The sequence below is a fragment of the Mirounga angustirostris genome, unplaced genomic scaffold (genome assembly GCF_029215605.1).
Source record: "Mirounga angustirostris isolate CCGP_5_RB_7025 unplaced genomic scaffold, mMirAng1.0.hap1 SCAF_5, whole genome shotgun sequence".
In the NCBI taxonomy this organism is placed as follows: domain Eukaryota; kingdom Metazoa; phylum Chordata; class Mammalia; order Carnivora; family Phocidae; genus Mirounga; species Mirounga angustirostris.
Window position 1 is genome coordinate 10,163,411 of NW_026991713.1, and position 27,120 is coordinate 10,190,530.

The 27,120-nt window shown below is 54.9% G+C and overlaps 1 protein-coding gene across 1 annotated transcript; it reads left to right on the top strand.

The window, feature by feature from the left end:
- Positions 1–755: 755 nt before the first annotated feature.
- On the top strand, positions 756–25,724 carry BAIAP2L2 (BAR/IMD domain containing adaptor protein 2 like 2). The gene is made up of 14 exons (XM_045866897.3): positions 756–806; positions 2,001–2,076; positions 3,023–3,109; positions 3,576–3,637; positions 13,527–13,598; positions 13,810–13,926; positions 14,748–14,894; positions 21,660–21,812; positions 22,109–22,232; positions 22,345–22,567; positions 23,837–23,959; positions 24,248–24,455; positions 25,026–25,069; positions 25,268–25,724. The coding sequence occupies exons 1-14, from the start codon at positions 756–758 to the stop codon at positions 25,341–25,343; spliced, it is 1,563 nt and encodes a 520-aa protein (XP_045722853.1). The 3' UTR covers positions 25,344–25,724.
- The last annotated feature ends 1,396 nt before the right edge of the window (positions 25,725–27,120 follow it).

Consider the following 27,120-nt stretch of genomic DNA (forward strand, 5'->3'; position numbering starts at 1 on the left):
GGCCTCTAAGCCCGCTTGCCCACAGTGGGAGGCGAGGGCGAGCCCCATTTGCTGGGGCAGGAGATGAGACCCAGAGAGGGCAGGGGGCTTGGGCACGGTCACAACCAGCGAGCGGGGCCAAGGTTTGTCCCAGGTCTCTGCGGCTCTAGGGTTCGTGCTGCCAGCATGAGGAGGTGGGCAGGCAGCGGCCCATGTGGGAGCCTCGGCCCTCGAGGTGCGGGGTGAGGGGTTGGGGGTAGAGAGGAGGCCAGAGAGCCGGGACACCCAGTGGTACATTTGGACTTCAGGGCTGGGTCTGTCAGGGAGGGTCCCGGGGGAGGGCCCCCAGCCGCTCTGGCCCTATGGCTTGGGCCATGCCCGATGTGGGCAGACGGTAGGGCGGGGGTACCCCCCCAGAGCCAGGGGTCCCTGGTCGCCCTAAGACAGTGGCCCATCCACGCGTGCCCACCGGCCCACGGCTCAGAGGGGTAAATAATTGAAGGGCAGGTCACACGAACCTGCCCGCGTCACGGGATGCCTTCCGCCGGGTCTGGTTACGCCCCAGATCGCATTCTGACATCCCTGGCTGGTGAATAATTAAGCTGCCACCTCCTCCCTGGCCACCACCACCGGCAGGCCCTCCGTCTCCAGGTCCCACTCTGCAGCTTTCTTTGCTCCCTCAAAGTGGTGGGCACTATAAGGGACCGACCCCCTGCGCTTCTGGCCCTGCCGGCACCTCTGGCCTCCTGCCCAGCACCCGACTTGCAGCTCACTCCATGGCCCCCGAGATGGACCAGGTCTACAGGTCCACCATGGCCATCTACAAGGTGAGCAAGCGTGTGGCCCAGGCCCCAGGCCCGAGTGCCCCTTCCCAGGGCTCGAGGGTCCGACCGGCTCTGGAGGACAGAGGGTGAGCATGACTGCAGCATGGTCTGGAAAGGAAGACGCAGAGTCAGGCTGGGTTGTGGTCACAGGGGTGGGAATCCCTGGGGGCAGTCAGCCACCCCAGCCCCAACCTGAGGCTCCCAGGGCAGAGGTTTGTCCATAGTCACCCAGTGAGTGACAGGCCCGCCGAGACGGCACACCTGGACGCTGGACCAAGGCAGGACGGGGCCCAGGGTGGCTAGAGGTGGGAGCGAGGGGGGGCCCAAAGAGCCACCAGGCCCAGGACCAGAGAGTCCCTCTCTGTGTGTCTCTCTCTGTCTTCCTGTCTCTTTCCATCTCTCCTTTCTGAGCCCCTCACTCAAATTTTCTACTTCACACCAGAGGGGTTGCCGCTGTCCCCATAGGCTTTTATTGGGCACCTCCTGTGTGCAGGACCCTTTCACATGTAAACCTCACAACACCCTGCCTCTAGGATAGAAAATAATCACCCCAAAGGAGAGATGAGAAAGCCAAGGCCAGCACGGTTCAACAGCTTGTTCAAGGTCTCTGAACATCCCCGAGACGCTTCTGCAATTTGAACCAAGACCCAAGTCTAAGTCCATGCCCCAGGCCCTCTGCACCCCGAGGGTACTCTCCAGCCGTGGCCTGAGGTGGCCCGTGACCCAGCCACAGTGTCGCTGCCAAGGGGCTCTTCTCTGAGGAAGGCAAGATCTGCCCTTGCCCCTGGGGTGACTGTCGGCCACCCATGTGTCCAGCCCGGCGAGGCCTGGACCCAGCGCAGGGTTGAGCCACACCCAGCTGGGGGCCACAGCAGACCACGAGCTTCCTCCTCCCACTGGGAGGAGGAGAACCTTCCAGGTGCATTGTCTTGGGAGCAGGTTCCTGCCAGGGCAGGTATGTGAGCAGAAGCTGGCCTGGGACAGGGATTCGGGGAGATGGCCTCGAGGCCCCTGCAGCAGAGTCAGGATTCGGGGTGACTCCACGCTTCTAGGCGGGTTCCCCTAGAGTTGGACTCCTCTCTGGGGCTGGACGGGGTCCCTGCGCCTGAGGCCCGGTAACTTACCTCTGCCCATCGACCTCTCTTCCTCTCCCTCTCCCAATCTTCGCCCTCGCTCCCGTTGGCCTGGGGCTCCCAGAGCATCATGGAGCAGTTTAACCCCGCCCTGCAGAACCTGGTGTACCTTGGAAACAATTACCTGCGGGCCTTCCATGGTAAGTGGCCGGCCCGGGGCCCCCAGCCCCTCAGCCTCCACTGTCCCCATGCACCTGTCCCTCCATGCAGTCACCTGCACCGTCCCCTTCGTCTGCGCCGCACACCAGACACCCCACTCAGGCTCACCTCTCCACACTCCCGTCCAGCACCCTCACCTGCGCACACCCACACCCTCCTCTGCCCGCTTCTTAGATGCCCCCCAGATGCTCCCAGAGATGCGGTGCCCGGTCCTGGCGGCCTCCACGGCCCCAACAGCACACACTCCTGTATGTCACCCTGATGCTGCCCCGTGAGCGCACCGCTGTGCCCGGGCCCACCTCGGCAAGCCCGTTGCGCCACGGCTGTGCGCCCTCACTCTGCCCAGGGCCCCCCACCCCCCGCCGACAGCTGAACCTCACCCACGGGGCCCGCGCAAACAGCTACCCCTCCCCCATTTCCCAACAACCCCCGCTCCACCAAGGCTGATCACACCACCAGGGCTTGCAACCCTCTGTGCCAAGGACAAGCCAGGGACACACCCGGAGCTGAGGGCCACCCAAGCCCTCCCTGCCCTTCAGGACTTTGGAGTCAAAGCCTGCTTCCCCCCACCCCAGCTCCCCCAGCCCACCCGCACCCCACACCCCTACACCTGCGCGTCACACCACACCTGCCCACACCCTCCCTGCGGGTACACACGGCTGCCTGCGCCCCCACTCATGACAGACACACGCTGAGTCCGGGTGCGGGGTACAGCTGCCCTGGGCCCTGCTCCACACCCGCTTCCTCCTCTGGCCAATACCCCGCGTCCACACACACCACCCAGGACACCCCTCCTTCTCCCAGACGCTTCTGCCAGTTCCCACAGTATCCCCTCCGCGCACCCTCTCTGGACAGGAGGGGTCTCCAGAGGGCGGGGGCAGATGGAGGAGGGGGCTGGGCCTACATGCATCCCCTGCCCCCACGCAGCTCTGTCCAAGGCAGCTGAGGTGTACTTCAACGCCATCCAGAAGATCGGGGAGCAGGCCCTGCAGAGCTCCACCTCGCAGATTCTGGGTGAGGCGCTCCCCCTTCCACCATAACCCCCAATCTTTCTTGGGCCTGAAGGGGCTCTCCTCCTGGCCCTGCATCTGCCCCAGGCTGCCTCCTGCAGCCCAGGCCCCTCTGTCTCCCTGGTGCCATCACTCAGGGGCCTGCTTGGCCCACCAGCCTGGGATCCCAGAGGGGGTTCCTTTCCTGTTCTCACCCTTCCTGGAAACCCCACCAAGCCATAGGCCTTGCAGCCCATGGCGAGCCCAGAGCCCAGACTCTTGTTCTGGAGCCCAAGGCCCTCCCTGCCACTCCCTGCAGGGCTGTTCCAGGGCCAGGACGAGCACAGCCATCCTCCCAGCACCCTATGGGAAATCCTTGGACTTTGGCCCCCAAATCCCCTCTCAGGCAGCCGCGGGGGCAGCTTCTAGCAGGAGGAGGGTGGGTGGGCGGGCTGCCCTCCCTGAAGGCGGCTCTCCCTCCGTGCCTCCAGGGGAGATCCTGGTGCAGATGTCGGACACGCAGCGGCACTTGAACTCGGACCTGGAGGTGGTGGTAAGTACCGCGGCCCTGAGGCGTCACTCCGGAGAGTGGGCTGCTTTCCAGGGAAGACGAGAGCCCAACTCTCCACGGCCTTTCTCAGGGAGGGCTCCCTGCGGCCCTTAGTGACACACAAGCGTGGCTGCGCCTGCCAGGCTGTGCGGGGCGTGTGCACCTGCCATAGCCTGTTCAAGCTTCCAGCAACCCCAGGAGGCAGCCGCCACTTCTGTCTCCCTTCTACAGACCAGGAAACTCAGTCTTGGAGATCGAGTCCCTTGCTCCCAAGTCCAGAGGGAGTGGAGGAGCTGGGGAGAGAAAGGACCGCTGCCCAGGTGCACGCGGCCAGGCCCTGCTCCTCTCTGGCTCCCCAGCCCCTCCCTCCAAGCTCCCAGGGAGCAGCCAGCCACTGGACCTTGTCACACCCATGGGAAAACCCCACAGAACTAAACGCAGTCTCCCCAGTGAGGGATCCCGGGCCCTGCTGACCCAGCAGCCTCCGTGTGGCACCCCCAGTCACAGCCCAGCCCCGAGAAGAGCTGCCCTCTGCAGGCACGGCCTGGGGCTCCTACCCCTGGGCTGTCTTCATGCTGTTCTCTCAGCCTAGAAGCAGCCCCAGCCTTGCCGGCCAGCACCTTACCAGGCCTCCCTTGACCCCTGGGCAAGCTCATTACTTCTTCTAGACTCCAATGGATGCTTCTCTGCATTCTTGGCACTCGGTGGTTAAGAAAGCCAGCTCTGCAGCCAGAGCACCTGGGTTCACAGCCCAGCGCCACCTGCCACTGGCTTGTGACCTTGAACAAGCCTCTCTGTGCTTTGGCTTATCTGTCTGTACAATGAAGACAATCATAACTACGGGCAGGACTCTTGGGAGGACCAAGTGAATTCATAAGGATAAACTAGTTGCTCTCCATGCATCTTCGTGGTGATAATAGGCAGCAGGATCTACCGGCCTGTCTCTATCCCTGCCGAGACTGGGAGCCCTGCAAGGGCTGGGGCGGGGCCTGGCACCGAGCAGGGTTCCCTGATTCTGGATGGAAAGGGCAAGCTTTGAAGAGAGTGGGGGCTGGCCAAGTGGGGAGGAGACGAGAAGGCGTCCCCAGGGGGCACTGTGGGCGGAAGCCAGCCAAGGATGGGGACCTGGGGCAGAGCAGGAGAAGGCCTGGTGGTGATGGGTCTTGGAAAGCTCGGGAGGAAAGGTCAGCTCATTGCAACAGCACGGGGCTCTCAAACGTGTGGGGGGAACCCTTGGAAGGCAGGGTGCACTTTGGGGGACGCCAGAAAATACTCAGCAGTTTGGCTACCATGCCAAAATGGGGAACAATTTCAGGAGCAGAAAACGTTCATCCACCTGCCCAGGATAAACCCCTGGGACACCTGCAGGCTTAGGGCTCAGCCGTGCCCCATGCTGGGGCTCAGGAGGAGAGTCAGGAGCGCAGCTCGTGCTGGTGGCCTGTGGCTTCCCATCCTCGGGAAGGATGTGACGAGTGTCATCCAGGCCCTCTCTGTAAGGAGAGCTGCCGTCCCTGGGCACCAGTGTCTTGGCTGTGACAGCCAGGCGGGGCCCTTGGCCAGAACCAGACCAGACCCGACGCAGCCGATGCTGCCTCCCCTGGGGGCTCCTTCACCCGACAGCCATCTACAGCCGGGTGCTGGGTGCCGTTGCAGGCCTGGCGGGGGGTGAGGGGGAGTGGGACAGCAGACAAGACCCTTGCCCTCCCCAAGGGCGGGGCCAGACAAAACCCAAGACTAACAAGTGAGTATATACGCAACAGGATAGATGCAAAATGTGCTCTGGAGGAAAAGAGAGCAGGGAAGGCGCATAGTGAGTGTTGGTGGGCTGCAATTTTTAAACAGATATCCAGGAAAACAGCCCGAGGAAGGGGACCCTGAGAGAGGCCTAGAGGAGGGGAGGGTGTCAACCAGGGAGACGCGTGTGGGAAGGGTGTTCTGGGCAGAGGCAACAGCTCCGAAGGGCTAGCAGAGGCGCGTGTGAAGGAGATGATCGGCCACGACCAGAGCCCCGTCGTGTGCCCTCGCTGGGGCTCTAGCCGTTCCGAGTGTGCGAAGCCAAAGAGCGACAGGATCTGACTTTTCTTTTTTTCTTTTTTTTTTTTTTAAAGATTTTTAATTATTTATTTGACAGAGAGAGACACAGCGAGAGAGGGAACACAAGCAGGGGGAGTGGGAGAGGGAGAAGCAGGCTCCCTGCAGAGCAGGGAGCCCGATGCGGGACTCGATCCCAGGACCCTGGGATCATGACCTGAGCTGAAGGCAGTCGCTTAACCAACTGAGCCACCCAGGCGCCCAGGATCTGACTTTTCTTAATTGTAAACAAAAACACAGACAGGGAACACCTCAGTGAGCAAATTAGAGCTTAAGGAATCATTTTAAGGCAAACTACCATCCAGGTCAAGAACTGTGCCGCCTCCCCCGGAGCCCCTCCCCGCACCCCCTGTCAAAATCACAGCCCCTCCCTCCCCTCCTCCCTCCAAAGGTGACCCGGGATCCGACACTTCCTTGTGCTCCTTTGTAGCTGATCAGTGGGGCATACATCCCGAGACACTAGAGTTTGGTTGTGCTCTGTTTCTTTTTTTCAAATATGCCTTTGAGTTTCTCAGTCAACTGGTTCCCCTCCATCCCTTTCTTTCCCTTACGACTTGTCTGTTGAAGGCCCTGGGGCCCTATGACTGCTTTTCCTACAATCTGGAAATTGCTGATCTCACATTCCTGGCATAGTTCAGCTTGTTCCTCTGTCCTCTGGATGCGGGGGGGGGGGGGGGGGGGGGGGGGCTCGAACAGACCCAGGTTCTATCCCTCTGGCAAGTCCACAGAGAGCGCTGGATTCTTCTAGCAGGAGCCACCTCACATCTGTAGCCACGTGATATTAAGAGCCATGGGGGCTCAGTGTGTCCAGATCCGTTCCCCCATTGGGAGTTAACGGCTCTTCTGATGCTCTCTTACCCATTAACTGGGAGACGCTGTTCCTTACCTACTCTTTGTTACCAGTGGCACGTTTTGTGTGGGAAAAGCAGGATCAAGGTTTACTCACTCCCTTTACTCATTAGCTTTTAAGAGCATGAGCTCGCTCCCTGTCATCCTCTGAAGGTGACCCATTAGCCGTATTGTTTTCCTCGCACCATTACTGTAGTATTTTTTAGTATCATCGGTATTTGTAGATTTAAACACATTTGATGTATTTCAGTCCTTTGCAATTTTATTGTCTTTAGCCAAGTTGAAAATGTCCCCCTCTTTGGCCAATAGAAACTTCCTCAGTCTGGCTCCTGAGTCTCTTGGGCACAACCCTAGTAGCATTGACAGCTTTCTGGCTGTCGTGCTCTTCTTATGGGTCTTGCTCCTCTTATGGGTCACATGGCATCTCCTTTGTTCCTGGCCCTCATCAAGAATCCTGATTCTCGAGGATACAGGGAATGAAAGCATTCAGACATCCCGGTCATCTTCTGACACAGAACATTGAATGTTGCTGCTGAAAAGTCTGATGATCTATTTTTTCCCATCATAAATCATTTGCTTTCTCAGCCTAGATGCCCGAAAGATTTTTCCTTTTTTTCTTTTTCTTCAGTCTAGTAATTTTTCTAGACATGTCTTGGTGTTGATCAGTCTGGGTCAAAATTCCCAGTCCCATGGTGTACTTTTACAGTAAGTAGTTTTAAATCTTTTTTTTTTTTTTAATTTCAGGAATGTTATCTTGAATCACAGTTTTTAGAATGTTTTTGTTCTCTGTCTTTGCATTTCTTCTTCAGGAACTCCTATTATCTGTATGTTAGATCTCCACATTTTATCTTCAACATCTGTCCCTTCCTCTTGGCTGTTTTTACTTTTTTCTTCCTTTCTTCCCCCCACACACTTCCAGATGTTATGATTTAATACCTGGACCAAGAATGGAGCCCATAATAGAAGTTCTATCATGGAAGTATCTATATATACAATAATAGATAAAAATATATTCTCATATATATTGTATATATTATATACTAAATATATAATATCAGCTTGAAATTCACTCCTTTAAAATATACAATTTAGACATTTTAAATGTAGTCAGTGAGCTTTGAACCCATTCCCACTATCTAATGTTAGAACATTTTCATCACCCCCTTCCCTAAAACACTGTCCCCATTAACGTTTGCTCTCGTTTCTTTGTTTCTTTTCATTAAAAAAAAGTTTTCCTCCTCTTTGGCAACCCACTGTCTGATTTCTGTCTCTGGAGGTTCATTTTGCTTGTTCTAGGACTTCATATGACGGGAATTGTACATATGTGTTCCTCTGTGACCTGCCTCATTCGCTTGGCGTAATGTCGGTAAGACGGCTTTCATGCTGTCACAGGTATCGAAGTCTTGTCCTGTTTGATTGCTTACTATTCCACTGAAGGAATCTACCACAATTTGTTTATCTCCTTTTCTGCTGATGGTTGTTTGGGTTATTTCCCGTTTGGGATTACTATGACTAGAGCTGCTGTGAACATTCTTGCACAAGTCTTTTGTGGATGTATGTTTTCATTCCTCTTGGGCAAATACCTGGGAGCAAAATTTGTGGGTCACAGGACTGACATATATTTGGCTTTATACGAAACCACCAAAGAGCTCTCCAAAGCTGCTGTGCTAGTCGCACCCCCACTAGCAATGTGTAAAAGCTGCTGCTGCTCGTCATGCTTGCCAACCTTCGATGTTGTCTTTGTTATTTTAGCCATTCTAGAAGGTACGAACGGTACCTCATTGTGGTTTCATTTTGCATATGCCAATGATTAAAGACTTTAATGGGCTTACTGGGCACTTGCATATCTTCTCTCTTGAGGTGTTTGTTTAGTACTTTGCCCATTTATTGCCCATACTTACTGTTGACTTTTGGAGTTCTTTATTTAGTCAGGATATGAGTCCTTTATCAGATATATGCATGGTGCATGTTTTTTTCCCCCCAACCTGTTGCTTGTCTATTCATTTTCTAAATAGTGTCTTTGATGAGCAAAACTTTTACATTTTTAGCAAGCCCAATTTGGCTATTTTATTGTTTTCTTTTTTCTTTTTTCTTTTTTTTTTTTAAAGATTTTATTTATTTGTTTGCGAGAGAGAGAATGAAAGACAGAGAGCATGAGAGGGGGAGGGTCAGAGGGAGAAGCAGACTCCCCGCCGAGCAGGGAGCCCGATGCGGGACTCGATCCCGAGACTCCAGGATCGTGACCTGAGCCGAAGGCAGTCGCTTAACCGACTGAGCCACCCAGGCGCCCTATTTTATTGTTTTCATTTTACAAGAGGAGGAATCTGTTTAAACTCAGTAAACCACCTTACAATTCATGGGACTAATGCTATGGCAACAGCAAACACCTGCCTCTGCTAATTTGACAATTTTAAAAAGTGGTTTGTGTTTGTATCCTACTTAAGAAATCTTTGCCCACCACCATGGCAAAGATACTCTAAGTTTTCTTGTAGAAAACTATGTTCTGGACTATACATTTATTTCTATGATCTATCTTAAATTTGCTTTTGTGTATGAAGTGAGATAGAATCAGGGGTTCTTTCCTCCTGTATAGACATTCAGTTGTTCTAGCACCATTTCAAAAAGACTTTGCTTTCCCCATTGAACTGACTTAGTGTCTTTGTCAAAATTTGATTTGTTGTATATGTGTGGGCCTATTGTTGAGCTCTCTACCCTGTTCCGTTGATATATTTGTCTATCTTTATACCAATACCACAACTCTATTCATTGCTGTGGCTTTATAGTGAGTCTTAAAAATCAAATAGTCTAGGGGCGCCTGGGTGGCTCAATAGGGTGAGCATCTGCCTTCAGCTCAGGTCATGATCCCAGGGTCCTATGTTCAAGTCCCACATTGGGCTCCTTGCTCAGTGGGGAGCCTGCTTCTCCCTCGGCCTGCTGCTCCCCCTGCTTGTGCTCTCTCTCTCTCTCTGTCAAATAAATAAAATCTTGTAAAAAATCAAATAGTCTAAGAATTTTGTTCTTCTTTCTCAAAATTATTTTGCACATTCAAGATCCTTTGCTTTTCTATATGTAGAATCAGCTTGTCAATTCCATTAAGAAAACCTGCTGGAATTTGGACAGGGATTGCATTAATCTATAAATTGCCATCATAGGGGCACCTGGCTGGCTCAGTCAATAGAGCATGCAACTCTCGATCTCAGGGTCATGCGTTCAAGCCCCACATTGGGAGTGGAGCCTGCTTTAAAATATATATATAAACTCATGGTCATCTTAACAATATTGAGTCTTCTGATCCATGAACATGGTATACCTCTCTGTTTATTCATTTCTCATAGCAACCCCTTGTCATTTTCAGGGTGGCAGTCTTGCACATCTTTTGATAGATTTGTTCCTAGGTATCTGGCTTTTTTAGCTATTAAAATTGGAATTTTAAAATTTCATCCTCCAGTTGTTCATTGTTTGACTTATATTTTAGTAGGATCACTCTGGCTCTTGTACTAAGAAGAAAATATTAGCAGTGGAGGGCAAAAGCAGAGCAGGAAGACCAGTTTAGAGGCTATGGCAATAATCTAGGGGAGGGTTGAAATGGCTTGGGAAAGTGGCAGCAGTGGTAGTGTTGAGAAGAAGTCAGACTGAATGTAAAGCCGATAAGATTTTCTGATGGAGTGGATGTAAGTTGCAAAAAAAAAAGGGAAAATCAAACTATCTCCAAGGTTTCGTCCTAATCAACTGGAAAGGTGTAGTTGCCATCAGCTGAGGTGGGAAATACTGAGTGTGGAACATTTCAGGTGGAGGCAAGAGATTAGGGACTTAGTTTTAGACATGGTAAGTTTGAGACACTTATTAGAAAACCAACTGGAGGTGTGGACATCAGTTGTATGTATGAGGCTAGAGTTTGGGGTCAAGGTCTAGGCTGGGTTGTTTGTCTGGGAGTCCTGAGCATATGGACGGATGAGCTCATGGAGGGAGTGGGTGTAGGAAGGGAAAGGAAGAGGCCCTGGGGGATCAGGAGGTGAGGGAAAATCAGCAAATGACAGAGAAGAGGCAGCAAGGATGGGGGGGTGGGGAGTGCAAGGAAAACCAGGAGAGGGTGGTAGGCTGGAAGCCAAGGGAGGAAGGTGTTTCAGGGGGAGAGAATGGTCAACTATGCTGAATGATGACCACAGGATGCATCAGATGAATCCTGAGAGCTGGCTTTGTGATGTGGAGTGTCAGTGATTTCAACAAGAACATTCTTATTGGTGTGGTGGGGCACAGCCTGACTGGAGGGGGTTCAAGAGCAAACTGGAAGACAGGAGTGGGGTCAGCCCACAGGGACAATTCTTCCGGGGCCGGGGCAGTGGGGGGGTGGGGGGCTTCCTGTATAGGCGGCAAAAGGATTTCTTGTGAGTTACTGGAATAACTCAACACATAGAGGTTACAGTGTGTGTTTTCCACGGTGGGTCTGCTCTCAGCTTCTGTATTGAGGGGCTCACAGGACCCACTAATGAAGTATATGCTGGGAGAGGGGTCGCAGGGGAAGGCAGTCTCTGTTCTGAACTGCTGGGAATTCCTCAGTCTGCCTGGGATTGGTGACTTCTGTGTTTCAGACGCCACCTGTTAATAGATAGTCCTATAGTCCTATGGTTCCCCCATAGCAAGAGCTCAAAGTTCACATCAGTTACCAACCCCTTAATAGATTGATTTCTTCCGGAGCTCAATGGAGACTTTCCGTTAACCCAGTGGTGCCTGAGCCCCATCTAATTGGTGATCACAGCCAAGCCGTGGCAATGGGAACAGTTACAATCCAGCGGTCCCATTCTAACACATATCCACAGCGTGACTCAATTCATACCTGATTGGAAGCAGAAGGAGTGACACCTGATACTGGAAGGTGACTTGCTCATAAGCCATGTCTCCTAAGAGAGAGTGGAATAGGGCAACCAGAATTAGGGGGAAGGGAAAAGCCCCCAGCTTGTCTGCTGCACTGACATTAAGAACCCTTTAATCTGTATTTTAAGAACATTTTAAAAGAGCTCCTGCACCTAGGCCTCCCTGAGGAGAGTGCTCCCAGCCGCCCAGTGCTCTCAGCTGGGGGCAGGCTGCACCACCTCCCTTGCCCATCTTCGTGACAGCCCCACGTCCCTCTGCATTGTCTCAGCATGCCAGCTCTGCAGGAACTCAAGTGGAGCTGGCGTGCCTGTTCTGTTGGTTTTGTGCATTTTAGATATTTTCCGTAGCCGTCTGTGTGGTTCAAGTTCATCTCCAGGTACTACTCATTATCTTTATGAGTGCTTGGTTACAAAGTGCCTGGCTTTTGCGGGTTGGCTCCAACTCTGTATCTCCTATAAGCCCTGTTGTTTATTTTGGGCGATTTTGCAGGATACGGGGATTTTTAAGAACACATGTTTGATGTTCAAGCAGAAACCTTGGACTGTCTTTTCAGTGGGAAGCAGGGCCAGGGGAGGGGTGAGTGAGGCACCCCAGGGACCACCCTGGGAGATCCCGCAGGTGCAGGTTGGGAAGGCTCACTTCCTTACTTCTGAGATCCAGTTGACAAGGCAGATACGTGGTCTTGACACCGATCATAAAACTGACCCCCCTACACACACACACACACACACACCCAGCAGCCACAACTCAGGGTTCAAGGCATGGCCAGGCCTGAGGGGGCCACACACAAGGCCCCTACAGACCAGCAGTTACCAGGGTTTGAGAAACAATTACGGGAGAAAAACGTAAAATTTGCAACTTTTATAATTGGTTTTCCCTGAATACTGGAAGAAGATTACCAGCATTCTTCTTCTGGGCAATGCCCTAGCCCAAGGGACAGAACTCCCCAAGCACAGCATGGGGACCCCTGCGGCAGCATGCCTGGCAGCATCCACTGAAGGTTCTTGAGCAGGGGCTGCTGAGGGGCAAGGGGGTGCAGACAAAGGAGGCTGAGCAGCGGTCCCCTGCAGGATGGGGTACACTCCTCTCTGCTCCCTGTGAACCCAAGGACAAAGTGTGCAGCTGAAGGGTTTAGATCTGATGTCCCCAGAGCACACAGTGACCCAGGGAATGTTGATGGTGGTGTCCAGGGGAAGGTGCCAGGTGAGCACCATGGCTCACAGAATCAAAGCTCTTCGGGCTTACAAGTAAGCTGGACCTTCAAGAGCATCTGGCCAAGACCTTCCTGTTACAGATGGGGAAAGTGAGACCCAGAGAGGGGCAGCAACTTGTCCAAAGTTATAGAGCAAATTGGAGGCAGAACCAGAATTATTAGGACATAGCTCTTCTGAGCCTGAGCCCAGCAGCCTTCCCCAGCCTCCTGGTCAACCAGGTGGTCAGCCACCTCCATCTCACCTGTCGTGGGAACCAGCCACCCCTCAACAGCTAAGACCTCAACAGCTGTGAGCGCTTTCACTGGGTCAGGCCCCGCCCACGGTGCTGGGGACACAGAGATGGTCAGATGAGGCTCATGCCCACAGCAGCTTGCTGCTCCTACAGAGGGGCTATGACCAGGGGCCCAGCAAAAATTCTGTCCTATGGCTGGAGGAACGGAAAGTAAACGAACAAATATATATACGTTCCAGAAACAAAATGCGAGAACAGTGGATTCTGCTGGGGAAGTCAGGGAGACTTCCGGGTAGAGGGGGCAGGGAAGTTGGTACTCGAAGTCTGGTAGGAAATTCTAGGCAGAGGGAATGGCATAATCAGTGCACAGGTTGGGACTAAGACCCAGAAGACACTGATACATTTATGGAGGGGGTGTGGCCAGGCAGCTACTGCACTACCTATTTGCATACTGAACCATTTAATCTTCCCTCCAACCGGGTGCTTATATTATGACCATTTTCTCCGACAATTGGGCAGGTGTCTGGTGTGTTAGGAGTGTGGTGGGCTGGACTGGACTGGACAGTGCAAGGGATGCCGGGGCCTGGGAATGATTAGGGCCACCCTGATCACCCCCACCCTGCACTGCACACAGGTGCAGACATTCCATGGAGATCTGCTACAGCACATGGAGAAGAACACGAAGCTGGACATGCAGTTCATCAAAGTAAGTGGGGCCCCCCCACCTTGGCCCCCCAGCCCATCACCGCAAGACGGCCTCTCCCCGTTTGATGGATGAGCACACCGAGGCCTGCGCCCCAGGCTGTCCATGTTTCCAGCTGAGCCCCCCGGGGCCCTGTCCAGTGCTCTGACCTGTGGACCTGGAGTCTTGAGCTCTTTGACATGGGGGTCTCCCTCCTCTCTCCACCTTCCCCAAGGACAGCCGCCAGCACTATGAGATGGAGTACCACCACCGAGCTGCCAACCTGGAGAAGTGCATGTCTGAGCTGTGGCGCATGGAACGCAAGAGGGACAAGAATGTGCGGGAGATGAAGGTGCAAGAGCTGGGGGCAAAACCAGGCTCTGGGGGGACCCCCTGACACCCTCCTGAGCTCCCATGCCCAGCACTGGCCCAACTCCAGGAGGGCTGTCTGCCCCACGCTCTGTGGTGAGCATAGCGAGGGAGGTCAGCAGGCCCGTGGTGGGTGGGCACCCCTGGCCCTCAGGCCCACCTCAGTGCTGATCCTAGCGTGGTCACTGCCCGGCCTTCCTTCTACTTCACGGGGAAAACCTAAGGCCATCAGCCATGCTGCTCCTGATCCAAGGTGTAATTCCCCAACAGCGCAGCCATCCTCCGCTCCCTCCTGCCCTGGCAGTGCTCCCCTGCCCCTGGCCGGGGCCAGCCCTCCTCCCAAGCTCAGGGCCCCATCCCTGGCCTCAGTCTCCAAGACTTCTATCTCCTTTCCTGTCTCCTCTTCTGGCTCCTTTACTAAGCTCTTATCTCTCCTCTTCAGAATCTACCCTCCCACATAGGGACTTAAATTAACTCATTCACATTTCCTTAAACCAATCTCCCTGGGCCCCCATTCCGTGCCTGGCCCCGTGCCTGGGGCTGGGGGCAGAGCGATGGCTCAGACACCAGCCCTGCCTGTGAGAAGGGCCTGGCCTGGGCAGACACAGAGCCCAGGCTCAGGAGGATGAGGATGCCCATGAGAGGTGGGCCTGGGAGCTCTGCTGAGCTGGGTGCTCAGGGGAGGATCTCTAGGAGGAGATGGCTGATTCAGGAAGGACGGGAGGCTTCAGACAGCTGGTACTTGTGGAGGGTGGGATGAGGCATCCACTCGCTGCCTCCAGCCAGAACCCGCTTCTCCCACAGGAGAGTGTGAACCGGCTACACGCACAGATGCAGGCCTTTGTGTCCGAGAGTCAGCGGGCAGCTGAACTGGAAGAGAAGCGGCGCTATCGTTTCCTGGCTGAGAAGCACCTGCTGCTTTCCAACACCTTCCTGCAGTTTTTTGGCCGGGTGAGCTGGGGCGGGGGGACAGCTTACAGGGCCTTCCTAGGGTCTGTGCTCTCTGTGAGCTGGCTGCCCACGGGGATTTCCCTCCCTTCGCCCATTTCCTTCTATCCTTCCTCTCTGTAGTTATTTATTGTTTACTGTCCCCATCTATTTCTTTGGTTGTTTCTGTGTTTATTTGTATCATCAGATACTCCTTCATGATTTTGTTTATTCTCACATTCATTCACTAATTCATGCCTTTATTCACTCATGTATGAACCATTTATTCTTTCATTCCTGCTTGCATATACTCACCATTTGCAAATTCATCAATTCATAAGTTTATTTTGTTATTGCCTATTACTTTTATCATATTATTTAAATCCTCTATGCTCTTGCTCTGTTCCATCTACTAGACCAATCAGATTCTTTCATTTCTCATTGGCTTTCTAGCAGATTTTGCTTTCTGTATTTAACTGCCATGTTGTTTAGTGCTGTTGGGTTTACAACTATCATACCTTCTCTGTAAATGTTGCCATTTATGTATTTAATATCTCATAATCCAGCTTGATGCTTCTCACTTCACTTTGTCTGAGATTAAAATTACCCTCCTTTCTCTTCTGTTAACTCTTTGTTTTAAGATTTTATTTATTTATTTATTTTCAAAAGATTTTATTTATTTATTTAACAGAGAGATAGAAGGAGAGCACAAGTAGGCAGAGCAGCAGGCAGAGGGAGAGGGAGAAGCCGACTCTCTGCTGAGCAGGGAGCCCAATGCGGGGCTCGATCCCAGGACCCTGGGATCATGACCTGAGCCAAAGGCAGACACTCAACTGACTAAGCCACCCAGGCACCCCAAAGTTTTATTTATTTAAGTAATCTCCACACCCAAGATAGGGCTTGAACTCATGATCCTGAGATCAAGAGTTGCACACTCTTCTGACTGAGCCAGCCAGGCACCCCTTTATCTCTTTGTTTTAAGTGTGTTTTCTGTCACTAACATATAGCTCAGTTTTGACTTTTGACCAGTCTGGCAGCTTATGTCTTCAAATAGAGGAATTCAGTTCATTCACAGTTAACCCAACAACTGATATACCTGTTTTATTTTACTTGGTCATTTCCTCTTTTTCTCCCATGCTTGCTCTTGCCACTTTGGTTGTGTTACTGTAGATTTTCCTTTCCCCTTTATTAATTTGCAATCCTACTGTTCTTTTCATCTCTATTCATGATAAACTCACTTTGTGACCCTCATGATAACATATATTCATCTCTTATATTTTCCAAAATATACTGACACCCCCCGACACTACTCTGTCCATTGCGCCCCCCACCCCTTAAGATGAGGCCTGGAGAAGGATTTTGCTGCCCTCCCTGGCACTCTAAATTGTGGCCTTACTTCTCCCCTTTTCCTTCCCGACACCCAGCTCTTGGTTTTGCCGAAAACTTCAGGACTTTTAGTTCTAGACTCTCACAAGTCATTACTTGGCAGCATGATCCTTCTATTTCGAGAAACTTCACTTGGATCATGTATATTCCCACTGCCTGGTGCGCGGTCACTTGCACCGATATTTCACTACACATGTGATCAGATATGCTGATACCACTGTTTTCACTCCTTTTCATTTCCTGCTGTCTTGAGGTTTCTGTCTTGATTAGTTGAATGTCTTCTGCAGATGTGTCACCTGAATCCATGCATATGTGCAAATGTCTCACATCGACCTTGAGTACTGAGTGGCATGTCGGCTGGTTGAAGGACTCTAGAGCTGTAGGGTTTTTTTCCTGCGGACCAAGAGGACATCCCCCTGTTTTCTGGTGCTCTGTGTTGTGGATGAAGAAGTCACGTGCCGGTCTGTCTTCTTTCTCTCTTAAGTAACTGGCTCTTCCTCTGGGTGCTTGGAGATTTTCTCGCTGTCCCTGGGACTCAGGAATTTGTCCAGGCACCACTAGATGAGTGCCTGCTGGTGCTCCTCATTCTGTGGGCTCAGGTCTTTCTTCAGGTCAGGGGAGCCATTTGCTCTTCCGTTTCTCTGTTACCTCTCTGCCATCATTCCTTCTTCTCCTTCTAGAACTCCACATCTATGACCTCCTCTCTCACCAATGCTGTTTCATTTGTTCTTGTTCTGTAGTTTGAGATATTCCCTCCACCCACCCCTTGACCTGTCAGGTCTGATTGTGTTCTCAACAGGACTGTTCTCTCTTCTAGTTCATCTGTTCAATCTTCAATCTTAAAACTGTGCTTTGTCCGGGTAAGAAGGTCTTCGGTATGGAGCACATGCTCCTATCAAGATCTTGTCAAGCTTGTCACCCCCTTCTCTCAACTGCCTGCTTAGTCTGCTGGGTTCTCCTCGCTCACCGCTGGGTCCTCTCTGGTGCCCTGTTTCTTCCCTTTGCCTCCTCATAGTCCTGTTCCCACTCAGGGCTGAGCTGAACTGCAAGGCCCCAGGCAGTGTACTGGCAAATGTGGGAGGATTCGGGGACTGGAGCAATCTTTACCCCAGTGGGACCCCTTCTAACCCAGGTCTTCCTGCGGCAAGCATCGGCTCTCACCTCAGCCTCAGGGAGAGGGATCAATTTAGCCTACTCCTGCGGAGAACCACTGCAGACATAGCTGCCAGGGAAGATTGTGCAGACTGAGCACTGCACAAGGGAACCTGGTTGAGAGTAGGGGCTGTGTTCTACTCTTCAGGCTGAACACACTGGTGCAGACTGTGTTTTCCTGGAGAAAGGAACGTCTCTTTCTTTGCATAAAGAGTCCATCCTCTCACCAAATGTGGTGGCATCTGCAGAAGGAGGGGCCAAGGACACTGGGACATCATTTTTTTCTACCATTCCCTCCTAAAGTGATGACCCTTGTCCCTGCATTTTTCCAATGTCATCTGTTCCTTCATTCATATATTTAATAAATATGCTTTGAGTCCAGATGGCATGTCAGGCTCTGCTCTATGTCATATCTGAGACAGAGCGGGCCAAGGACCCCCCACCCGGCCGGCCAGCCTCTCTTTCCTGATGCCCCCGACACAGCTCCTCCACCCCTCCCCCAGCCTCGTCGCTCTGCCCAGTACTTTCTATTTCTTTGCATTCATGTTCAGTTTCCATTTCTCTTTCTTTGTATTCTTGCTCAGTTTCCCAGCCACTGTGCTCTGGCTGCGAACCTAGCAAGTGATTTCACTTCTCTGAGTCTCATTTTCTTATCTGGCAAAAGAGGGAAATAATCCCCATCTTGCAAGGTTGACGCAGTGGTGGAACCTCATATGAAGGAGCCCAGTGCAGTTAGGTTCTCCTGCCCCTACTCTCTCCTCTCCAAAGCTGCAAACAAAAGCTACCCTTCAGGAGATCTGTCTGCTTGCAGTCAGCTGCCTCCAACAGCCCCCAGTAGACTCCTGCCTCCCCGCCTCAGCCAAGCCCCTTCCCAAGTCTCTGAACCCAGGGACCCTCTGGTGCTGAGCAGCGGTGGGAGACATGGCTGGACACAGTGACTGATCTCGGCTCCGGCTGATATCTTCCACTGTCCCCACCACAGCCGGCCCCCGGCTCGGGGCTCAACCTTCTCCTCCTGCCCCTCCTCTCTCCCACAGACTGATGCTCCTGGGAGGAACGGCTTGTTCTTCTTTGAAATAGTTGTATTGCAATACAGCTCGCATGGCATGCAATTCATCCATTTAAAGTGCACAATTCAGTGGGATCTCTCGTACATTCACAGACTTGTGCACCCTTCGCCACAATCAAGTTTAGAACATTTGCATTACCCCTAAAAAACCCAGCACCCCTTGATTGTCATTCCCTAACCCTCCCCCATTTCCTACCACAACCCGCCACTCTGGTCTAGGCCACCACGGATCTACATTCTGTCTCTAGAGATGTGCCTCTTCTGGACATTTCATATAAATGGAATCATACAATATGTGGTCCTTTGTGACTGGCTTCTCCCATGAAGCATCATGTGGGTAGATTCATCAATATTGGGGCACGTATCTGTCCTTCGTTCCTTGTTACTGCCAAATACTATTCCGTTGTCTGGAGAGACAACATTTTATTTATCCATTCATCAGTTGATGGACTTCTGGGTTGTTTCTACTTTGCGGCTATTATAAATAATGCTCCTATGGATATATGTAGAAGTTTCTGTGTGGACATATGTTTTCATTCCTCATGGCTGTATAGGAGTGGCCTTGCTGAGAATAGGGTAACTCTATGTTTAACTGTTTAAGGAACTTTCAGACTGTTTTCCAAAGTGGCTGCACCATTTCACAGTCCACCAGCAGTGTATGAGCTTTGCAATGTCTCCACATCCTTGGCAACACTTGTTATTGTCGGTCATCTTGATCCTAGCCATGCTAGTGGATGTGAAGTGGTATCTCATTATGGTTTTGATTTGCATTTCCCTGATGGCTAGTGATACTGAATATCCTTCCTGGTACTTGTTGGCCATTTAAGTACCTTCTTTGGCAGGAAGCTCCTTTCTGCTTGTGTCCTGACCAGTTAACCTCCAACGTTAAGGGGAGAGCTGACCCCTTCACTGACTGCCTCCTGATGAGTGATCGCCCCTCAGGAGGGGGCCGTGGATTGAATGAGCCAGATTTCCCCTAGGTATGGGGAGGGGTGGGGACAGGTATCAGGTTGTCTGACCCAGCTGGACTTCAGGACACACAAGATCAAACTCCTAAGATAGTCAAGCATATTTACCCATTACTATATCTATAAACAGAATGCACAAGATTTGGAACAAGATTTAAAGAATGATGAGGGCTGGGCACAGCAAGGGGTCACTCTCACGTGCCTTGAGTACCCAATCCCGGCTGAGTCCGAGTCTGGTCATTAACATGCCTCTCTGCTCACCTCGCCCTCAGCTTCTCTACGTTTATTGTACTTGTGCAAGTCTATCTCCAGGATAAATTCCTAAGAATGGAATTGGCGAGCCCAAGGATATAGGCATTGACTGTCCCAGTTTACCCTTCTGCCGGCCGTGTAGGAGATTCCATTCTCCTTGACAACGGTGTGAGAGCAAACTTTTCGATGTTTGCTAATCAGCAAGGCAAAACTGGTATCTTCATGTGGTTTTATTTTATACTTGTCTTATAAGTGAGACAGATCCTTTCATGGGTCCAAGCCACTGGATGTCCTTTACTAGGACATGTCAGCCTCTTTTCCTCCATTTTTCTTATTCATTTCTAGGAGTTCTTTATATGTTACTGAAATTAGCCCTTTCTTGGTGATGAGTTGCAAATATTTTCTGTTTGTCATTTATCATTTGATGTTGCTTATTGTAAGTTTTGCCATGTTTAAAAAAATTTTTAGTCAAATTTATCGGTCTTTTCTAGTCTATGGGGTCTATAGCATACTTAGAATGACTCTTCTGCTCCATAAATGCTTTTAAGACTTCTCCCATGGTCTCCTTAGGGTTTTGAAAGCCTGCACAGTGTTTCTTCCTAACCACAGGTGAAACCACCTGGAGGCAGGGCTGAGGGAAGCCAGTAAAGTTGGGTGCTGTCCAGGCTGGGGCTTGGTGCTGTGGCCTTCACTCCCAGAACCCCTAGGACCCTGGCAGGTGCTTTCCACTGAATGTTCTCAAACTGGACAAAAACCCTTTAAAAAATATGGTATGCAGAACCTAATGTCCTTGCTTTGCATACTGCTTCTGCAGCAAGCACACAAAGACCTTTGGAGTTTTGGCTTTGTGCTGTTTTGCTAATTAGCTATGCAAGACAACAGAGGGGGTGTCCACCTAGTGACCAACGGGACTAGTTGCTCCTGTGACATGAGTTGCTTCTGTTTTGCTGCCGAAGATCCCTATGAGGTTTTCAGCAGCTGGGCCAGACTGAAGGGAGGAATCATGGAAAGGTGCCGTCACAAGGACAACTTGCTTACTATCTCTAGGAATTATCTAGCCCTGGGAGGGGCAATCCCTGCAGGATTGGCAAAGGCCCAGGATGTCAAAACATCATCAAATACAGAAAATTAAAAACACAATTCCTGCACACAGCTGGTCTGACATTTAAAGCCCTCCCACCCCCAAGTTGTTATGGACTGTGTGGTCAATGGCTGAGTTTCCCGTCCTTGAAAGTATTCAAACAGAGTTAGATGCCCATGTACCAGGGACACTAGGGATGCTTATGTAGTCTAAAAGGAATAGACTGGAAAAACCGTATTTGAAAGGCCTCTTTTAGGAAACAACTCAAACTGGCTTACACAGAAAAGGTACTTATCACTTTAGTTACTATGACGTTCAAGGGTTTCAGGTATAGCTGGATCCAGGAGCACACATGTCATCAGAAATTTGCCATTTTCCCTTAGTTGTAGTTTCCTGTGTTGGCTTCACTCTATTTAACAAAGCCCATGAAGTGAAACAATATATTTTTCCAGATTGTTCCAGGATAAGTACTGGAATTGGGTTCTTTGGTCACAGTTTCTGGGGAAGTGCCATCCCTGAGTGCATCACTGTAGCCAGGAGGATGGAGCAACCTGAGTGGCCAGGCCCGGGTTCTACCCCTACCGCTGTACTGGGCAGTGGGAGAGCCCGGCCAAAGCACACAGACTGAGAGAAGGGGCAGGAGAGGCACCTCAAGGAAAACTGAGGGGCCTTCTTCGACAAAAGAGGGAGAGGGTTAGACAGTGGGCGAGTCCAAAGTGGCACCACAGTGGTCTCTGGCTCCTCCCAGCTAGAAAATCGGGTCATCCTCCGCTTGCGGGGCCCGAGTTCCCAGGTCTAGGGTGCCGCTTTTGAGGCCCCAGGACCGGGGGAGGGGGGCGCCTGCTCGGATCTGGCTGACGCCTGTGTCCCCACGCGGCCAGGCCCGGGGCATGCTCCAAAACCGCGTGCTGCTGTGGAAGGAGCAGTCGGAGGCCAGCCGCAGCCCGTCGCGCGCCCACTCCCCGGGCCTGCTGGGCCCCGCGCTGGGGCCTCCCTACCCCTCGGGCCGCCTGACGCCCACCCGCCTGGACATGGTGAGGCCCCGGGCGCCCCCGCCGCCGTTCGCGCCCCCGCCGGCCCCCGCACCCTCCGCGGCGCCCTGGGGCCTGCGGCCCTCCGCCCGGAGCCCCCCGCCCCCCAGGCTCCCGGTCTACGCGGCGCCCCCGGGCCGGCCCTTCCGCCCCCGCGCGGCCTGGGCGCCCCCGCGGTGGCTGGGCCGCAGGCCCCAGAACCCCTACGCCGACGGCCGGGACTGGGGCTGGGGGCTGGACTAGGGCGCCGCGCCGCCCCCCTCCCCGCCCCACCCTCCCCTGCCCGTCTCCCCTCGCAGCCCCAGAGGCCCCTGGCGGAGTTCGGCGCCCCCCGCAGCCGGCACGGCTCCGAGCCCGGCGAGGCGAGGTCCCCGTCGCAGCTGGAGCCAGACCGCCGGTCGCTGCCCCGGACGCCGTCCGCCTGTGAGTGCAGAGGGAGGCCCCGGGGGGGCCCGGGGAGAGGCCCTGAGGGAGCGCGGCAGCCGTCGGGGCGAACCGCGCACCCACGCGCCGCCGCCCTCTCCCGGCCCCGCAGCCTCGCTCTACGCCGGCGGCAGCCCGCGCTCGCGCTCCAACTCCTTCGGCGAGCGGCCGGGCGGCGGGGGCGGCGGGGGCGCCCGGAGGGTCCGCGCCCTCGTCTCGCACTCGGAGGGCGCCAACCACACGCTGCTGCGCTTCTCGGCCGGGGACGTCGTGGAGGTGCTGGTGCCCGAGGCCCAGAACGGCTGGCTCTACGGCAAGCTGGAGGGCTCATGCGTGTGAGTGGGAGCCCCGGGGCCCGGGGTGCAAGGAGGCCCCGGAGGCCCCGATGGAGACTCGTGCCCCCCCACTTCCACTCCCGGGGCTCAGACAGTTCTCCCCGCTCCCCCCCCCACACACACATACCCTGTACCGCCCTCGGTGTCCTCATCCAGCCAGCGGGGGTAGGAAGAGGACGGGGCGGTGGCCCTTGGGAGGAATGGGAAGGTTCTGTCACTTGTGCGGACACTGCGGGAACCCTACTGTTTGGGCGCTTACCGTGTGCCCCGCACCGAGGGAGGAGAGGGAGGAGGGGCTTCCCCCGTACCCTGAGAGTCAGCGGGGCTCTCTGTTGGAGGGGGTGGGCCTGGAGGCGGGCTCCCCCAGGCCAGGCCCACGGGCCATGCTGGGACCTCGCAGGCTGAGCTGCAGTCACGGGTGCAGGGAAGATCCTGGGGTTGGTTTTGACACCAGGAGTGGAGGCGCGAGGTGGGGAAGTACATTGTGGTCACTGCAAGGCTGGCGGAGGGCAGGGGTTGGCAGCCCAAAAAGGGGAGTGTGCAAAGATCACTCTTTGTGCCAAAGAAAAAGGGGGAGGCGGGAGCTTGTTGGAGCCAACCAGTGACCCCCACAGGGCTTATGGGCCGGAGACTGCCTCTCCCCAAGCCCCAGCCCTCTGGAGGTGCAATAATGAGCCTCCAGCCAGGCAAAGAGTCCAAGAGCAGGGATGCCTGGGGTCACAGGAACCAGAGTCCTGGGGTGGACAGAAGCAGCGGGGCGGAGCAGGGAAGGGCACTGGGTTGGTAGTCCGGCACCTTGGGCTCCGTACGCCTTCCTCTGGGCTCGTACATCTGCCTGTGGTCCTCCGCCCCTGCCCTGTCCCCTTCCCAGTCACCCTCGTCATCATCCATTTGTACGTCTGTCCATCCGCCAGGCTGGGAGCCTCTGGGGAGCAGGAACTGTGTCTGGCTCTCTGTGGGCCCTCACGTGGTGGGTGCTCAGTGAGTAGGGAATGAAGCGGGTCACCACATGTCCTTGGACACATAGCTTTCCTGCTTGGACTTCCAGTGCCTCCTAAGGCGACCCAGCCCCTGGCAGGACATGAGGCTGGCTGGATGGACTTGAATGTTGAGAAAGATCTCCTTGAGGGATTCAATGAGTCAGTCTGGGCAAGGCCCTCCGAGCGACGCCTGGCACACAGCACTGCTCAGTAACTGCTCTCGGGAGCGGGGTTTTGGCCACTGCTGTTGGGCCTTGTGCTTATGGGCCCCTCTGCCTGCACCCCGCAGGAGCGGCTGGTTCCCCGAGGCCTATGTGAAGCCTTTGGAGGAGGTGCCTGTGAGCCCCATGCGCCCCTTGAGCCCAGTGACCTCCATGAACCCGATGAGCCCTATGAATGAGTTACCTTCCAGGTATCTGGGTGGTCGGAAGGGGGGCAGGGGTGGGGACATCTGTGAGTTGCAGTGCTGAGTGGGCCTAGCCTCCTGCAGCCCCTGGAGGAAGGGGACCCCCCATATGAGAAAGTCATTGTGTCCATCCCTCTGCCTCCTCTTGGGGCTGCCTTTAAGCCCGTGTAGCCTCCTTTCGCCTGGGTACAAGGGCGGAGGCTGTAGGACGCTCAGGAGCCCGGAAGACGGGATGCGGTGCGGTAGGGGCCTGACGCCTGACCCCCTTCCCGTGCCTCCCTCCTCTGGACTCAGATCCTACCCGCTCCGGGGCAGCCACAGCCTCAATGACCTCCTGGAGCGGCCGGCCAACTCTACAGCACCCTCAGAGTACTGGGACGGCCAGTCCCGCTCCCGAACCCCGAGCCGCGGCCCGAGCCGCGCCCCCAGCCCCGCACCTACAGCCTTGCCTGACAGATGCCAAAGCAGCATGGGCAGCCCGGGGGTGGCCAGTGATGTCAAGGTGAGCGCCCCCCCCCCCCCCCCCACACAACCTGTCCCCAACCCTGGGCTCATCCCGTGGGCCCGGAGACTGGAGACCAGGTAGCCCTCCTTGCTTGGCCACTGGCCGGCTGGCAGGGGGCCTCCGCACCCCAGCTTCAGTTTGCCCATCTGCAGGGGAGGTGTGGGATGGACTTCGGAATCTGGGGAGGGGAAAGCCTTCCTCTCAGGGACTGGAGTCCCTGTTGTCCTGCTGGGAGCACTGGAAAAGGCCTGTCCTTCCCACCTCCCAGGAGAGGCAAGACAAGGATCCTGAGTCGGAGCCGGGGCAGGGGCTGGCTGGGCAGGACCGGGGTGAGGAGTGGGGTGCAGGGAGAGCGGCTGGAGCCTGGGCGACGGTACTCTGGCCCAGAGGCTTCTCACATCTGAAACCGGCAGAATTTTGGGCTTCAGAACGCCGGGCCTTATTTCCCAGAAGCCTGGCGCTGCCCGGGCCGCTGGTCTGGCCCTCTGCCTTCCTGGAACGGGGAGTGGCAGAGGCAGGGGTGCCCCTCTCCCCCTAAATCTGGCCCTTCCTCCACCCCCACTGCAGAAACTTACGTCCTGGGAGCAGCACCCTCCAGAGCTCTTCCCTCGGTGAGTCCTAGGGTGGGGGTCGGGGGGGACGGGGCTCAGAGGAGGGCTGTGGGGGGAGATGAAGCAGGGGTGAGTGGAGGTGGCCAGTGCGGGCAGGAGGTAGGGGTGAGCCCTGGGCTCAGGTGCCCAGCCACTTCCCCTGGACCCAGAGCCAGCTGAGGACCTGGGCCCCTTTCACCCTGACCTCTCCCCTCACAGGGGCACAAACCCCTTTGCCACGGTAAAGCTGCGTCCCACCATCACCAACGACCGCTCGGCGCCCCTCATCCGCTGAGGTGTCTGAGGTCGTCCCCCCACACCTGCCCAGGGGCTGCCCAGAGCTGGCGGCGGCCGCAGCAGCAGTGAATCCGCGAAGCCGGGGTCCGGATACTGGGGGTGGCTGCCCTGCCCCCAACGCGCCGCCCGCAGCTTGAGCAGCTCCAAGGGGACTGGCCTGGGGTCTGGGACCTTCAAAATAAAGCAGGCAGAATTGGGGGACAGGACCGTTTCTTCTTCCTCCAAGGGCCCCAGGACTCTCCCTGGGGGCCTACCCCGTGCACCCCAACCCCCTTCCCCTTCTCTGCCCCAGCAGGGAGGAGCCCCTGCGCACCCCCCACCCCACCCCGCATATGTCCTCCTGTTTAACTTTTGTAAACGGTGAGAAATAAAGCAAGTGGACACAGCCGCAGGACTGGTGGTGTCTGATTTGGGGGACAGGGTTGCGGGGGTTGGGGCTGGAGGCCTCCCGCTGGACAATGGGGGTCCAGGAGGTCCTGTAGGTCACTGCCTGGCTCCCGCACAGCCCCTCACGGCCCTCATTTTAAGCAGATCTTTAGGTCTGCCCTGAAGCCCTCGGGCTGTATCCACCCACCTCTGGCCCAGTCTCTGCTGCTCTTGGTTTCCCAGGAAGTGGGGGGGGGGGGGGGGGACGGGGCTCTCCAGAGGGGGAGGGGTGGCAGTGGCCAAGGTCTGGGACCACCAGCAAGTCACCCTCCGGCAGCCTGGGACACAGTACCCTTTGTTCTGTCCCCTCCAGCCCTGTCAGTCCCAGGCTCTCTAACCTGGATTAGCCTGATCCTGGATCCCCTCCTGGAATGTGGCCTGGGGGTGGGGGGCAGGCGAGGCACTGAGGTGAGTAGGGCTGGTGGGGTCTCTCCCGGGCAGGGTGATGCCGCCAGCGCCACTAGGACCCCCCTCTCCCCCAGAGCGGGGCTCTGTGTGTCCTCTGCCCAGTGGAGGGGCTTCCTTATCTCTCTAGCTCTGCTGGGAGGGCCTGACACAGGGACCCCCCACCGTGAGGTCTAGCATGGCCCCGCGCTGCGGTCAATGCCCTGTCCCTTCTCCCTTTCCAAGCAAAAGCCTCTTAGAGGGCTGGGGGTGGGGGACACTCTAAGCCCGAGGCCTGAGGGAGTGAGCCGTGGGTGAGTCAGGCCAGCAGCTGATCTGCAGGCAAGCCTGGGGGTCTTCGGCTGCGTGCCCCCATAAGGCCCGGCTTCCCAGGGGGACCCAGAGAGGCAGCCCCTCCTGGGAGGCCTCAGGAGATGTGAGGCTGGACATCCAAACCCACCGAACGGCTCAGGTGAGTGTGGGGCGAGAGCTGCCAGGACCACCCCCTTCCTTGTCTTGGTCTTCAGGGGGCTTCAGCCGTGGTGAGGGGACAACAGGCAGTAAAAGCCAGAACCTGGTGCTGGTGAGAGAGGGTCGGGGTCCCAGATCCCCACCCGGGGGGCCCGGCATCGCCCAGTGCCAGGAGGAAGACCCAGGTGCGGGGGGCAGCGGGAGGGAAGGGGGCTCCTGCCCCAGCTGTGGGCTGGCCCACCCTGCCTGTAAGGCCCACCGCCTCTCTGTTTTGGGGGGCAAAGGAGGCTGCTGTGTGAACCCCCAGCTAGAGCTCCTGGAGTGTGAGAGACTTCAGAGCTGTTTTCTGCTTGTGGAGGGTTTGGGGGGCTGCTAGGGGTCTGGAGAGCAGAAGGTCTCTTTAGTGCCCCCTTAAAGGTCCCGGTGGAAGCAGAGAGCTGACCAACCCCCACCAAGACCCCTGGTTGGCCCCGGGTAATCAATCACCGATCTTA

Coding starts and splice junctions, on each gene's coding strand:
- BAIAP2L2 (XM_045866897.3), top strand. CDS start 756: ATGGCCCCCGAGATGGACCAGGTCTACAGGTCCACCATGGCCATCTAC. Junction 807..2,000: donor CCACCATGGCCATCTACAAG/GTGAGCAAGCGT, acceptor TGGGGCTCCCAG/AGCATCATGGAGCAGTTTAA. Junction 22,233..22,344: donor GCCCCGGACGCCGTCCGCCT/GTGAGTGCAGAG, acceptor CCGGCCCCGCAG/CCTCGCTCTACGCCGGCGGC.